Here is a 15,815-nt window from a genome sequence, read left to right on the forward strand (position 1 = left end):
ATGCGATTCCCGTTAAGGCCAACTGCACAATATGCCGCAGAACTATTTTGTGGACAGCATTTCCGCCTTGGTGTTATTGTTGCTCCCATGGCTATGGAGACATAACTTATCAAGTTATGTCTCCATAGCTATGCAACAGAATTCAGGCCAATGTCTTAAATTTTTTTGTCTGGAAGCACCAACTTTTTCTGCAGAAAAACATGCCTGTAGATTGGGCACTGGAGGGCAGAATCCTATGGAAGCTTATTCCAGCATATTTACAACAACTCCTGTCAGAAGCAGTGATTTGCCTAGTATAAAAAAATTGCTGTCCTCTTCTTAAAGGATGTTCTTCTTTAACAAAGGAATAATAATGCCTCATATTTTTCTTCTGCAATGAACTACATTTTGTATGCCGATTAACATCTCCAAACACTAGAAGGAAACAGGATGTTTTATTGCTACTACTTCACATCAAAATAAATGTGAACATGTTGTAGTAAAAAAAAATGAATGTAGAAAAATTAACAATCCACTACAGACAGATGGGAACTGCATAACATATCCTGTAATTATGTTTTTGGCAAGCCTAATAAACCAAAATGGAAACGCTCAATAAGATGGATAATAAAATCTAATTCAAAGGAAATATTCACCTGTAACATTGCTTGTCATATAACTCTATAAACTGACCTCCCTCTCAGAAAATTCTGATGTTTGTTATCACTTATTTTCTATGTATTTTTTGTTTCATTTGGTACTGTTGTTTATGTGCCACCAAGTCACCTCCCACTTACAATGAACATATTAATTAATGATATTGCAAAGGTCCTTTCATTAATGTTTCTGGTCAGGTCTTCCAAACTTAAGGCTATGGCATTTTAAATGGATCAATCTAGTTCATGTTCAGTTTCCATTTTTCAACAGCATTCAACTTCTCCCAGTGGTACTTACTTTTCTAGTGAATTTCACTTTCTCATTATATAGCCACAGTAGTCATGTTAGTTTCACATGAGAGTTCAGGCTTGATTTGAACTAAAACTCACTCAGTTGTCTTTCTGGGGTCCAACATTTCTATAAAGAATTCCTTCAACATTACATTTCCAATTAATCAATTCAACGCCGCCACACCCTGTCACCTTTCTTCATTGTACACAGATATTGGGAATACCATGGTATGGATGATGCATAGCCTCCAGTCACATCTTTTAGTGGTAAGGCATGATATAAATGCAATAAATATGAATGAATGAAAACTTGGTCTCCAGAAGCACATCCTTACTTATAAGGATCTTTCTCAGTTCTTTCACAGATACCCTTTATAGTGTCACTCTTTTGGTTTCTTGGCTACAGTGTTCATTTGGATTGACAGTTGCATGAAGATACAGAAAACCTTTTAACTATTTCAGTTTCATTGCCAACATTAAAGTTTGCAATTATTCTGTCATCATGTTTTTGTCTTTTTAATGTTCAACTGTTATCTCGATTTTGCATCAGAAGTCATTTCATTAGAAGTCATTTCAAGTCACTGCTCCTTTCTCTCAATACAAGATAATCTGCATGCCTTGAATTGCTCATATTTCTTCCATCAATATTCATTCCATCTGAATCTAATCCAGTTTCTTGTATAATGGATTTCACATATAGATTGAATAGACAGGGAGAGAAAAAGCAACCTTCTCTTATATCTTTGCCAATGGAAATTATTCTGTTCCTCCATGCACTATCCTAACAGTATCTTCTTGCCAAAAGTATAGGTCACATCAGGTTATGCATCAGTGGTTTTGGCATACCCTTTTTAAAAAGCACAAAACATAGCTTTTCATTATCAATATGTTCAATGGTTTTTCTGTAATATACAAAGCAGATATATTTTTCTGAAATTCTTTGGTATATGCCAACATAATTTTACAACATAATCCTTGTTGGATTTTAATCACACAGCAATCCTGTGAAGAAGGTTACAGAAGTACCTTTTCTAAGACTATCACAAGTTTAAAGGTTGAGTACCAATTTAAATCTGACTCTCTCCAGGACTCTTTTCTGCCATACCACACTGACTTGGTTATTGCTCTTTATTGATGAACTTATTACTTGCATTGCTCAACAAAACAACTGTAAGTTCAAATAAGTCTCTTTAATTCTAATTTACCATTCAGTTCAAAAGCTTAATTCTCTCTCCTTGCTATTTGACATGGATTTTTCAGAAGCACTGCCCAAAAGCAGTGGCTCAGCTGAAGTTATGTTTAAGAGCTACAACAAATAACTAAATTTGTTTCTCTCCTATGCAAGCTGTGTCTATTCAGTTTTCAGTGATTTCCCACTCATGTGACAGAGCACTGACCTACATCACTTCAGGAAAGCACAGAGGGCTGCAATTGAAAGAGAGGTGTGAGTAATTTCTCCTGCCTGCCTTATGCTGGATAACACCTGTGATCTACTTGGCACTGGAATGACTGCTTCTCCTAACTGTTTCAAATGACAATTGGATACTCTATTTGGAAATTCTGTCTTTCTTTTATATCTAAATTGCTCCACACAAAAAACACTGTATTCCCTTCTCAAAAATAAAATAAAAAAAAAGGAAGGAAACAATGAAATAGTAGGATAGGTAAGAAAACAGATGTATCTCAATATTCCTTCTGCAAGTTGGGGCTCAATTCAGAAACTACAGCAATTTACAAGTTATCACTTACAAAGGTGAATATATGACATTTACATGGAGTGTTGACAAATGAAAATCAAACACATTTGAAGAAGATTCGAATAAGGATTCAAAACTGTTATCAGAAATATATTTCTAGGAAGTATAAAAGGCTGTATAAAGAGGGAAACTAGATTTTGTTCTTTTCAATGTGAAAGTGCCCAGCAAAGTAATGGTGGAAGCTCAAAGACAGTTGGAAGGATCAAATCCAACTGTTAGTCCTCACTAAAGTAAAGCCACTGATTCAGTGGGAAAATGTAAGTCTTGTTTAATAATACTGTATGCTTTCCAAGTTCTCTTAATTTGATGGCTGTTTCAATATGATAATATGTTTAATTAGGTTTGAATAATATATCTTACTATGTTTTAGGTACATCTACATTTTTAATCATTTTGTCAGGTGCCCTGGCTCTTAGTATAAGAAGAAAGATGGTAATAAATAAATTAATGAACAGTAAGTCAACACTTAGCACAAATCCCAGTGATCCAGGGGGGCTACTTTACTTAGAACTAAGTGTTGGATTTAGGCCTAAGTAAGCAGTCCTGCTGCTGGCTACAGAGACCAATGAGGTGGCTGTAGAGTGAGAGGCTGCAAGCTTGATTCTGCATTGCATCTCTTGGGGAAAAAACCCAGCCTATGTAGCCTTGGACAAGCTGTGCAATCCCCAGAACACCCTGAGAATGGTTAATAACTAGAGATGTTGTTAACTAGAGATGTGGAGATTACTCACTGTTCCACTGTTGCCGCAGGCTCCGCGCTCCCTTCCTATCGCTCTGGAGCTCGCGGTGGATTAACAATTCCTGACAGGAGGCAGGATGATGAGCCTCTCTGCCAGGTCGAAGAGTGGCTAATCCACCGCGAGCTCCAGAGCAATAGGAAGGGAGCATGGAGGCCGCAGCAGAACGGTGAGTGCAGTCTGGCCCCAGGGGGACGGACCCTCATTATCTCCACCTGTGGGGGGGGGATTCGTATTTGTATACGAATACCCCCATCTCTATTAACAATTTCTGAGTACTCTACACCTAGAAAATGCTGGAAAAGCCACCATAAACGGGAATTACATACTTGATGACATGCAATTATCAATGAAGTCGTGCTGCAAACATATTGTTTTTTCTTATCCTGTAGAAAATATGGCCAATGCTTTATCTCGAATTGGCCTTCTCAGCCACACTAGATGCTGTTCCAAGTCCTCTATTCAGAGCACGTTACCATAGCCTCTTGAGACTCAAGGATGCCTACTGACTGGGAAAACATGATACAAATATGATACTCCCACAAAAATGCCCTATATGAAACTTAAGTTCACAATGAGCAACAAGGAGTTGTATCTCATGATGACAATAAAGACACAAGAATAGGAACGCAGAACTCATTAGTAATTCTGAGAAATTCTAGGATACTGTATATCAAAACAGAAAAAGCTGAGCTCACAGAAAGCTTGGTATACCTTTCTATCAGCAGGCTGATACAATTAAAAATCTATACCAATTATGTTTCCAAGCATTACCAGAAATCATTTTAAACATAATTAATAAGAAGCTTGGCCAACATCCAGGCATTGTAAAGTCTACTGATCTTACTCATTCTGCTAAGACTCTGGCACCCAAAAGAGCCAATATGTACTAAAGTCACAGCATGGGGTTGAGAAAAGTTGCTTAACTCCACTATATTGGGCCAGCATCATAGTATCAGAACAGAACAGGAAAACTCAACTTCAAAACCCCAAAGAACCCATGGAGCTCCTTAGATGAAGTTGGACCAACAGTTTGTATAAAAATTGTAAATTAATTGCCTCCCAACCCTGATTATGTTTAACTATAAACATAACACTGATATCTAGTGGTAATCTGGTGATTCTTAAATTACCAATTCAGGGTGCAATATACCCCACTGAGTTGGCACAGTTAAAATTGAAGTATTTACTAGAAATTGTATGACATAAAGCTAAGTGCAGGGAAGTCCATTCTTTCTCTAAGGGGAACTGTTTCTTTTTGTTCAGTTGGCGGGGTAGTGGTTTATTTTGCGCTGATTCACCTGTCACTACTTTTCTCTATTTCTTGGCATGTGTAATCACCTATCCTGCTGCAAAGGGGAAGTCACAGATGTTGGTGATGTTGTCAGTGGGGCACAAAATTAATGCTCAATTATTTCCCTCAACTAGCACCTGCTGTCTCCCCCTCTCAACAATTTTTTTTAATTTTATGCTTGTCAAATTTAGCACTGCAGCAGAGAAGTGCTATGTCACTTCTGGAAAATAAAAAAATAAAAAATTATAAAATGAAGATGAAGGGAAGGAGTGGGGAAGAGGGCAGCATTAATAGGTTCTGCTTCCAATAGAACTAGAAACAACTGGAAAGCACAGCACAGATCACAACTCTTTGTGTGCACACTGGCTTTGAAAAAATTAAAAAAATCAAAGTAGAGAGAATGGAGAATGGCTTCTTTTCCTCTCATGAAACCAGATGGCAGTGGTGAATGATTCCTCTGTTACACAGTTCAGCTGCTCTTTTGCTTGCCTCAGCAGCAGCAGCCACAGCAACAAGAGCAGGGAGTCAGTAGAGTGCCTCACCTCTACACAGGAGCCCAAGCCAGGAAACAGGTGGCCAATTTTTAAAATTGGGACTCACTTTGCCTCCGCATGCTGTCATCCAGGGAACCAGTACACCCACCACGTTAAGCTGTGGGAGGGAGCAAGGTGAGCAAAGATTCACCCCACCCCATTCCCCTTAGCTCTAGACAAGCACCAGGCTCCTTCCCCCCACCACTACTATTTGTTTTACATGAGCTCTCCATAGAACACAAATCTCCCCCTCTCTCATGATGTTGGTTCTTACATTTCTGATAATGTCTCTATTAAAATACTTACAGAAATAGTAAGGCACTCTTGCCAACACAGGAAATTCTACCACTTCCCAAAGCAGCTGATTGAACTAAACAGCTTGTACTATAAGGAAGCTGTAAGCTTCCTGATAGCTTCCAAGGGCAGCCCCAGCCCCCCTATAGAGGACATTAGAGAAATGTAATCAAGAGGAACTTAACATGAATACTGTGGCCAAATCCTCCTTCGCTAGGAGGAGGTCAGCTGGCCCACCTGCCGAAGCTAGGTAAGACACTTCTGGCCACAATACCCACATGGTTTTTCAAGAGGAACGCTGAGACCAAGAGCACACACAAACTGCACATCTGGTTCTTTAAAGAGACAGCAACCACACTTGGCACCAGCTGTAACCCCAATCCAAGGCTGACAAGGAGAACTTCTATCTTGTTTGGATTGAGCTTCAATTTATTAACTCACACCCAGTTCTTTACTAAAGTCAGAAAGCAGGACTTTCACTGCCTCTTTGTCATCAGATGAGAAGGAACAATGGCTGGGCATCATTACTACAGTTGAAGATGTATACTGTATCTTATCAGTAGTTTAACGGTCTCTTCTCCAGACTAGATGAGCAGGTATGTACTGCACACCTTGATTCGAGACTGAACAGCCCAATTTCTTTAACATTTATTTCTTCATAGGACTTTACATCATCTTGATGTAAAGTAGAGAAGGGTGACAAAGATGTACCTCTGCATCTTTGTCACCCTTCTCCACACATGTCAATCTCTCATTTTCCACACAATTTTTTCCAGTTCATTTAGAGAATATTATTCACTGCCTCTGTCTTTTCTTGCTAAATCGCTATTATTTGGAACAATCTGTCAGTTCAGAAGCCTTGTGGTTCAGTGGTTAAACTGTAGTACTGCAGTGAAGACTCTGCTCACAACCTGAGTTCGATCCTGGGCTTTTCGGGGGGGGGGGCAATGTGTAGCTTGCACAATTACATTGTAAACTGCCCAGAGATAGATTTGAACACCATAGGGCTGCATATAAACAGATATTTTACTGTTCTTGAGCTAATTTTCCTGTTTTTGTTAAAGTCCAGTGAAAAACCCAATGTGCACCATTACTCTGCAAAGATTTTGTATTTCCACTTTCTTCAAGCAGCTTTTTCTTGTCATTGAATGTTCTTCTTCACAAAGTTCACATGTATTTGTGAACAAGAACATTCAATAACAAGCACAATAATCAGCTTTCCAGAACTTAAAAGTCTATTTTAACAATGGATTTAATGTATTTAATACATGGTGTTAATAAATTGTTTCATTCCCATTTTCTTTTTAAAATCAATTTCCACCCACATAAACACCTTTTCATTTTACATACATTACATACATTATACTGAAATGTGTGCAAGTCAAGATGTGTGTAAATCTCTGCTGCATATCAGACAGTTTTGACAATGTTCTTCTGACTAACTAAATAGGTAATGTGAATATATTGGCGAAGATGCATCCCTTTTCTTCAGAAATTAATGGCTGTTATTAGCAGGGGAGTGGGGGAAACTACTGTTCCAGCAGAGACTGGGTAGATAAATTCTTAAAGGGCAACAGCAGTAGTGGAAGGTGATACTGGTGGAGGCTCTTTCATTACATAGTGGCAGTGACACGCAAGCTAATATTTATTACTGCTGTACGGAAGGCAGTGGTAAACCACTTTTGAATATTTTATAGTTTGAAAAGCATATGATGAGATAATCCTTAAGGTTCAGGGAAAAATAAAAACAGATTCAGGATCCCACATATGCTCGAATCCCACAGCAAGTCTTTCCAATATTCTTGTTTCATTTTTAAGCTGGTCAGGGTGGACTTGATTTAAATCAAATCAATTTAAATCCTGATTCGAATTAAAAATTCTTTTTTTGATAATTTTTTTCAAAATGATTTTTAAAAATTTAAAGTGTGATTTAAATATTTTTTTAAAAAAATCATTGCTTTTTATTCACTATGCTTGTCTGTTTCACATGTCTGTTCTGCTGTCCACCAAAAGTGCAAGTTTCTAAATCATCAAATGTTCCTAATAAAAATAATAATTAATATCTAATGGAAAATTTGCAAATTTTAATTTTAAGATTTTAAGAATGAGATGTGCCAAAAGAAGCTGACAGTTCCTGAAGAACATGATTTTCATTCAGTTCATGCAGGCTCTCCCTTCATAACAGGAGATACAAGTGTACAAAAGTAAGCCACTTAGTGGCTCCTCTCCATTTCCCGAAAACTCTTGAGCACACATATATGTACTTCATTTTTTTTAATATTACAGTCTCTACATCTGTCTAACAAAAGGGAATTCTGGCCTAAACACCACATCATGGTAGCAAAGTGAAAAAAAAAATACTGGCACAGTCAACCAGATTACACTGCTGTACAAAAGATTATGCAAGAAGTCAGATGGTAGTTTACACAACAGAACTATATGGGCTACATCTCCTGTGCTAACTGCAAAAATGCACAACTTGCAACAAAATAGGCTTGAGCTATCATAACTGATACCACTAGTTACAAATCAATACACAACAGTATACAGTAATTAGGTTGGCACCCTAATACCAACAGAATGTTAATATATTGTATAGATAACTGGAAGTAAGAAGGCAGAATATCTTGAAAGGATGTCCATGTTTTGACAAAATACATCCAATGAATTGTAAAACTGTAATTCAAAACATGAAGATGTAGTAAACTGATTTATATCTATAGGTACCCATACCTCTCCAAGAGCTGCAGCCTGTTTCAAAATATTCTGTTTTAGTTCATCTGCTTTCTTCATATGAAAAGAATTCCGTTGACTCTGGATAACAAACACTATTTCTGAGAGTTCTGTGAATAAAAGTAAACAAATAAATGAAAGGGAATAAAAGCGAACCAGACATCAGTAGTACTGCATGCAATGGCCAGAAGCCAATTGGCAATTTACTCTTGTGCAGGTGAAAAGGCATAAATCATGGCAGCAAAATGCCATTAATGAATGAGGTGCAGGATCTGTTTTTAGGCACATGCCTGACTGCATGCAGAGGAAATAAACAGCATCTGTTAATTAGAAGCATTTTGCTACCACAACTTATCTCATTTCACCTACATACGTTTAAATTGCCAAATGATTTTTGACCAGCACATTAAGAGACTTTCAGTCAAATAATTGCCTCAAAGAAATATCGGCAGACATACTAAAACTTGTGAAGAACAGCATAAAAGAAGAAAAGTTTCAGGTTTTAATGAAGGACTGATACTGTCTCTTTGTGATTGTACATACAGTCATGGCCAAAAATATTGGCACCTTTGCATTTCTGTCAGAAAATGCAACCCTTCTCTCTGAAAACTGTTGTAGTTGCAAATGTTTTGGTGCTCACATGTTCATTTCTTCAGTTTGCGTTGGAACAACACAAAAAAACAAAGAAGAAAAGTCAAATCTGATACAATCTCACATAGAAACCCCAAAATGCACTGGCCAAAATTATTGGCATCCTTAACTTAATATTTGGTGGCACTCCCTTCCGAAAAAATAACTGGAATCAATCACTTCCTGTAACCATGAATCACTTTTTGTAACCATGGGTGAGTTTCTTACACTTCTCTACTGGAATTTTGGACCAGTCAAGGCACCCAGTGCCAGAAGCAGCAAAGCAACCCAAAAATATCTTTGAACCTCCACCATGTTTGACTGTGGAGACTGTGTTCTTTTCTTTGAATGCCTCATTTCTTTTTCTGTAAACAGTGCCATGATGTCCTTGCCCACACGTCTTGCCCACACCTCCATGACAATTATGTCTAAATACAAATTAAAGAAGCATCACATGCTTGAAAAGCAATTATTTTTTACAACTTAGACAGGGTGCCAATAATTTTGGCCAGTGCATTTTTGGGTTTCTCAGTGGGATTGTATCAGATTTGCTTTTTCTTCTTTGATTTTTTGTGTTGTTCCAATGCAAACCAAAGAAATGAACATGTGAGTACCAAAGCATTTGCAACTGCAACAATTTTCTGAGAGAAGGGCTGCATTTTTCTGACAGAATTGCAAGGGTGTCAATATTTTTGGCCATGACTGTAGCTATAAATACTCATTATCAAGCCAGAAAGATTTCAGTTCCTAAATACTGTGGTGTGAGAAATCAGATTCAGTAAAAGCACAAACAGTTCACACCACATGTATAAGGAAAGTCAGTTCGCAAACTGCTTCTATACTGTAGCCAAAATAAACAATTTTCATCAGTTACCCAGTTCTGTAGCAAATACATTGTGAAAACAAATATAAAATTGAAAACAAATCTAAAATTCTCTAGTTGCTGCAAAACAAGTTCATATGTTCCTACAGTCTCTCAAGATCTATTTCACATACCTAATAAAATCTATCAGACTTTTTAAACAATCGCCCATCTCCTAACTGCCAGATGTTCATCGAGTATAATCCATAAATGTGTTGAGCAAAAAACACTACCAGCATCTAACTGAAAAGTTGTATAGTGATATATTATTCATTGTGTCAGCTGGTTGTTTTCTTATTCCTTGTAGCACATAAGTTTTAACGTCCATGCAGCTACAGATGGCACTGCGTATGAGTTTCTATATAAACCTGCTTTGTATCCAGACTCTGTTTCCATCAATAAAAACATTCTCTGAGCAAAGAAGGGTGTATTCCTGCAGATGGAAAACTGGAAGGGCGAATTTTGTCAGTTCCTTGTAGGCCCGTGCATACTCCAAAAGTATGCTCAAGCAGCCTGATGCAGAGGGTGCTGCTGAAGTGGAGAACATCAGCCAATGTTGTTTCCTTCCACTTCTAACAGAAGATGAAAGCCTTCTGCATTGGAAAGATGAAACATTCTGGCTGGCTTCTAGGAACATGTTTGTAGAAGCAGTTACAATGTATGCTAATATAATGGTGACTACACTTCTTATTCATGACAGTGCTCAAGCTGATGAACTGCCGTATTTTTTGCTCCATAAGACACACCTCTCCATAAGGCGCACCAAATTTTTAGGAGAAGAAAACAGGAAAAAATAATCTGTTTTCTTCTCCTAAAAATTGGTGAGCCTTATGGAGAGGTCCGTCTTATGGAACACACCCTAGTACCCTTTGGAGGCTCACTCAGCCCCCCCCCCGAGGCCAGAGGGGGTGAAATCGCCACCTTCTGGGACTCTTCTGAAGCATCCCAAGCCTCAAAAGAGTCCCAGAAGGTGGCGATTTCACCCGCACAGGCCTTGTGGGGGGTGGGGGGAGCCTCGCAAGGGTCCTGGAAGGCTTACTCGGACCCCTGCGAGGCTCCCCCCACCCCCCCACGGGGCCAGCGGGGGCGAAATCACCAGCTTCTAGGACTTTTTCTGAAGCTTGAAAGGATCAGAAAAGGTCCTAGAAGGTAGCGATTTTGCCCGCGCTGGCCCCGTGGGGGGGTGGGGGGAGCCTCGCAAGGGCCCTGGAAGGCTAACTTGGACCCTTGCGAGGCTCCCCTCCCCACGGGGCCAGCGGGAGCGAAATCACCACCTTCGCTCCAGAAGACGCACAGACTCCCCCCCCCCCACATTTGGAGGGGGGAGTGCGTCTTATGGAGCAAAAAATACAGTAAATAACCCAGTGCAAAATCCACCAAAAATAATATTGAGATTAAAGGACGTATATAAAAGATGAATTTGACTGTGAAAAGTATGCAAATCAATTAGAGGGCCTGAAGAACTGGACAGGGCAATTTTAGCTTATCATTCTTATGTTTCATCAGTTATTTAGTTGACAACACTGCACACAATGATTTATATACATTACCAAATGAGTGGAATTTAAAAAATAAGGCACGTGCCCAGGGGTTAACATAACCATGCTGAATTAAAGTAGAGTAGTATCCTTTTTCAGGATTCATAAATTCACGACTGGAGGAAAAGAACAAAGAATGGGAGGGAGGCACAGTACAGAACAAGCTTTACATGGGAATTTTAGGTTCATTCATTGGCACATTTAGCTAAAAGGGTCAGATTGCAAATGAATGGAGAGAACTTTCCCCCAAATCACTGCCACTTAGAGCAGGCAACACTCAGCTCCAAAAATGACTATTTAAAAAGAAAGCTAGAAAATACATCTTCAGCATTATGATGCTCTTATACAAATCTATGAAAGTGCAACAATAAGAATACTGCATAAAGTTCTTTTTTAAATTTTAACTTACAGGTTAGGTGTAGGGATATGGGACAGGGGGATTGAACAGGGGTTGTAAATCAACACGAACATTTTACAATACTCATTCTTATCTATTACATTTCAAAGATACATAACTATCTGGATAAACGATCAGAATAGCTAGATTCAACAAGAAAGATGAATCATGAAGATTGTTGCCATAAATTTTATGATTGGCTCAGAAACAGAATACAAATTAATATTTGATCATAGAAAGCCTAAGATTAATTTAGAAATAGAATTAATCTAAATAGATTAATTTAGAAATAGAATGTATTATAAATAAAGTTCTGATCATCAAATCTCAAAAAAAAAATCCCTTAGGTCCCTGTATTTGCAGAAAGGTGGCCTATTAATAAAACAATGATGCTGAACACTGATGCTAAAGTGAGAAGCTTGTTGAAAAAAATGCACACAGCATCACAGAAGTAGTTTGTGCCTTCTGACAGGGAATCCATGAAGTGAGTGGTCAAGCATTGGTTGTAAAATGAATCATGCAAAGAACTGAACTGCCCAAAGAACTTGGGAAAGGGTTCAAGCCTTCTGATTGAGCCATAGCTCAGAGAGGATGTGAGACCAGTAGTGTTACCCAGAGCACTGGGACCCGAGTCAGGTTGCTTTGGAACACAGTCCTAATGTATATCTGAGGCTAAATATCAGCATGAGACCAATAGTCAACAACTCAAAAAGAACTTTGAAGAGAGAGTTTGAGAGGACCTCCTGCAAAAGAGCATAAACTGCCTATGCAACTACGATTCAAGCCAAAGCATGTAAAAGAAAAAAATGCCTGTGAGATTTACAAAATTATGTATCGTGTGGAGAAGAAAGTCAGACAGAAGTGTTTCTCCCACTCAGTTAAATGAATTGACTGAAAATTTAGAACAAACAAATAAGATCCCTCTTTATATAGCATTTTATTTATAGATTCCCCTCCCTGCCAGATACAATGGTTACTACTCATGTGTCTTTTAAAAGTATACAAAAAAAATCAAGCAAATTCTGGTTCAAATTCATATAATACAGGGTAACCTATCAATTTATGAAATATACATTATGAGTTCTTAAGACTATGTATGATAGAGTGGAATATCAGAACAGTTCACTTACCCTTTCTTATTTGACTTGAGTTTCCACTTGTATCAGATGCCTATATTAAGAAACCAAAGGCTAAATCACAATGGAAATATAACTGCATACATATAACAAAAGCATTCAAGCAATTACTCCATTATCATGATTGAAAGTTAACTTCTAAGGTTAAGATGTCAGCACAGTTTAACATGCTAGGCAGCCACAGCTAGTGTAGACATAATCTTCTGCCCTTACACTGTACAAAAAAGTTATGCATTATCAGTATTTAGAGCATTACAACTGTTTAACAAGCTACATAGATATCATCTCAATAATCCTCTCAAAAGCCCTGTAAAGTTAGGTCAATATAATTATCCCCATATTTAATGTAGATGCAGGTTTGGAGCTAGAGAAACACATCCTATGTAAGGCCACCTACTGAGTCTGTGGCTAAAGTAAGATTTTAATACCATGTTCATTTTCTCTGCTATCACTTTACACCATCTCCAGCTTACTGGGGCTTATGTGATGGAAAATGAATATAAATTATTCATTTGGGTTTATTGGAAATTTAACTATAAAAATATATTATCAGGATCCAGGCCACCATTTTAAATCACAGTTTGTTACAATCAATCTGGACATTTAAAAAACACATACACACACACAAGTGGATTACTCAAAATACCAAATCCAAAATATTCTTCAATTGGAATAAATATGAAAAAGTTGCTGCAGAGGCCAAAATAAAAATCTAGGAATTCAATGTTTTGTACATTTGTGTCAGAATTTAAGCAGTGTGTTTAAGAGCCAAGAGTTCACAGTGCAATCACCGAGGAAACCAACTTCTAAAAATATCTCAGTTGCTATTTAGTAGTAGCTAAACAAACTGAAATGGTGTGAGCACTCATTGAGATTGCCTATGCCCTGTGGCAACAAGCTGGCTCTGTAGCTAAAGCCATGATGAAGCATTTCCTGAATGCAACCCATAAATACATAAAAGAATGCCCAACAAAATAACTTTAAAAAGTCTAAGTCCTTGCCCTATGGTCATTCTGCACACATCCCAGAGATTAGGAAAGTTAATGTCTTGAACAACAGTTCCCAGAATCCTTCAGCCAGTACAAACAGAGACCCAGCTGGCTGAGTGTTTCTGGGAACTGCAAACCAAAAGAGTAACTTCTCTAATTTTAAAGACATGGCCCATGAAAAAAGTGCAGATAGATGAGTGTCTCCGGTTGGGTTGAAACCACTCTGTGTTCTTCTGTCACTTCCCTGAATTTCTCCTTTCCCTTCCCTTCTCCATTTTAATCCTAAATCAGAAACTACAAGTGGCATCTACTTTTCCAAATTTGTCCATAATACCAGATTATCAAAGAGATATAAAACAGATACACCATGTAACCTAACACAGAAATATGGAGAGACCAAGGGCTTGGTCACATTATTGAAATGAATCAGGAGCTAAATCAGGGGTTTTGAATTTGGTTTAAAATCATGCGGCTTTGGGGTTGGTGTATGCATCCTCTTCGGACAATTTTTAATCTGGTAATAAGCTGTCTGGTGCTGATGGTGGGAGGAGAGTGGGGAAGGGCAAGGAAGCAGCAAAGGAGCTACTGCTACCGGCTCCTCCTTCTCCCTTTCTTTCCCCTTCTCATTTTGGGGATGTAGGTGTTGCCTCGATCAAAGCACAGCAACAGCTGCCCTCCCTTCTTCTCCTACCCTCCATGGACAGAAGCTAGCTGCCCCAGCTACTCCACTTCCCTGGAGGAAGAAAGAAAGAGCAGGCAGGCCAGAAAGGGTTGAAGTGATTTTTCCATCATGTTATAATATTTGTTTCCCCCTCCCCCAGGGAGATTTGTTCTAAATCAGTGCCACAGATGGGGGAAAAACTCAGATTGGACTGCAAGGTTACTCTGCAGCTTGGAAATCCATGATCCTGATATCCAGTCCATGACAGATCCCATAGACACAAATGACTCCAACACAGGTCAGCATATGCAAAAACAATAAAAAACAAATCATGTTCATAAACGAGTTAAAATAAACAAGCCCTTAGTGTGTGTTTTTAAAAAAACATGGCTTCTGACCAAAAAAATATGCTTCCTGGAGAAAAACAATCAGGCTTAGCTGCAAGGTGGATTTGATCTATATCAAATAGTTGAATCATAATTTAAATCTTAAACATCAGATTTTTTTGACAATTTAAATTTTAAAAATTTAAATCATGATTTAAATCACTTTGATTTTTTAAATCATTGATTTTAATCCACCCTGCTTAATTGTATGTCATGTAGATTGATATTTTAAATCAGTTTCAAGCACACTAATCCCAATGCAAAACCAGGAGTATTATGATTAGAGATGGGGGTATTCGTATTCATACAATACAGGTGGACAATAATGAGCGTCTGGCCCCATGGGGCAGGATCATCCACTCACCTGTCCACTGCTGCCATGAGCTCTGTGCTCCCTTCCAATCACTCTGGAGCTCATGGTCGACTAACCACTCATCAGCCTGCCAGGGAGGCTTGTCTTCCCTCCTTCTGCCAGGAATGGCTAATCGATGGTGAGCTCCAGAGCAATTGGAAGTGAGAGCAGAGCCGGCTGCAGCAGCAGACAGGTGATTGAACAGACCCTCATTATGTCCACCCGTGTGGACATAATGATGTATCAAGCCTGAAGTCTAAATATTAGAAATATAGCAGAAGGAGGTGTTCGCAGTCTTAAATGTTCTAAATGGGAAGCTTATTCAGTTTTTTAAACAGAAAAAAAAGGTATAAATGAAATATAACAACTGGGAAAGATGATTCTTCTTTAAAAGAACGGTCGTTCTTAGAAAGAAAGAAAGAAAGAAAGAAAGAAAGAAAGAAAGAAAGAAAGAAAGAAAGAAAGAAAGAAAGAAAGAAAGAAAGAAAGAAAGAAAGAAAGAAAGAGGTACCCTGTGATTACAGTACTTTGGCTTTAAATCACTGAACTATTTATGAAAAAGGTAGAAACAAATCTGACATACATATGAG

General features: G+C 38.3%; 1 protein-coding gene across 1 annotated transcript in view; it reads right to left on the bottom strand.

Moving 5' to 3' along the window:
• B3GLCT (beta 3-glucosyltransferase) overlaps positions 1-15,815 on the bottom strand; it is a 105,252-nt gene that overhangs the window by 68,952 nt on the left and 20,485 nt on the right. The window contains exons 3-4 of the mRNA XM_072993761.2: positions 12,832-12,871; positions 8,275-8,384 (exon numbers count right to left, since the gene is read on the bottom strand). Of these exons, the coding sequence (XP_072849862.2) occupies positions 8,275-8,384; positions 12,832-12,871 (150 nt within the window). The remainder of the gene's footprint in view (positions 1-8,274; positions 8,385-12,831; positions 12,872-15,815) is intronic.

The sequence above is a fragment of the Pogona vitticeps genome, chromosome 3 (genome assembly GCF_051106095.1).
Source record: "Pogona vitticeps strain Pit_001003342236 chromosome 3, PviZW2.1, whole genome shotgun sequence".
NCBI classification, from domain to species: Eukaryota; Metazoa; Chordata; class Lepidosauria; order Squamata; family Agamidae; genus Pogona; species Pogona vitticeps.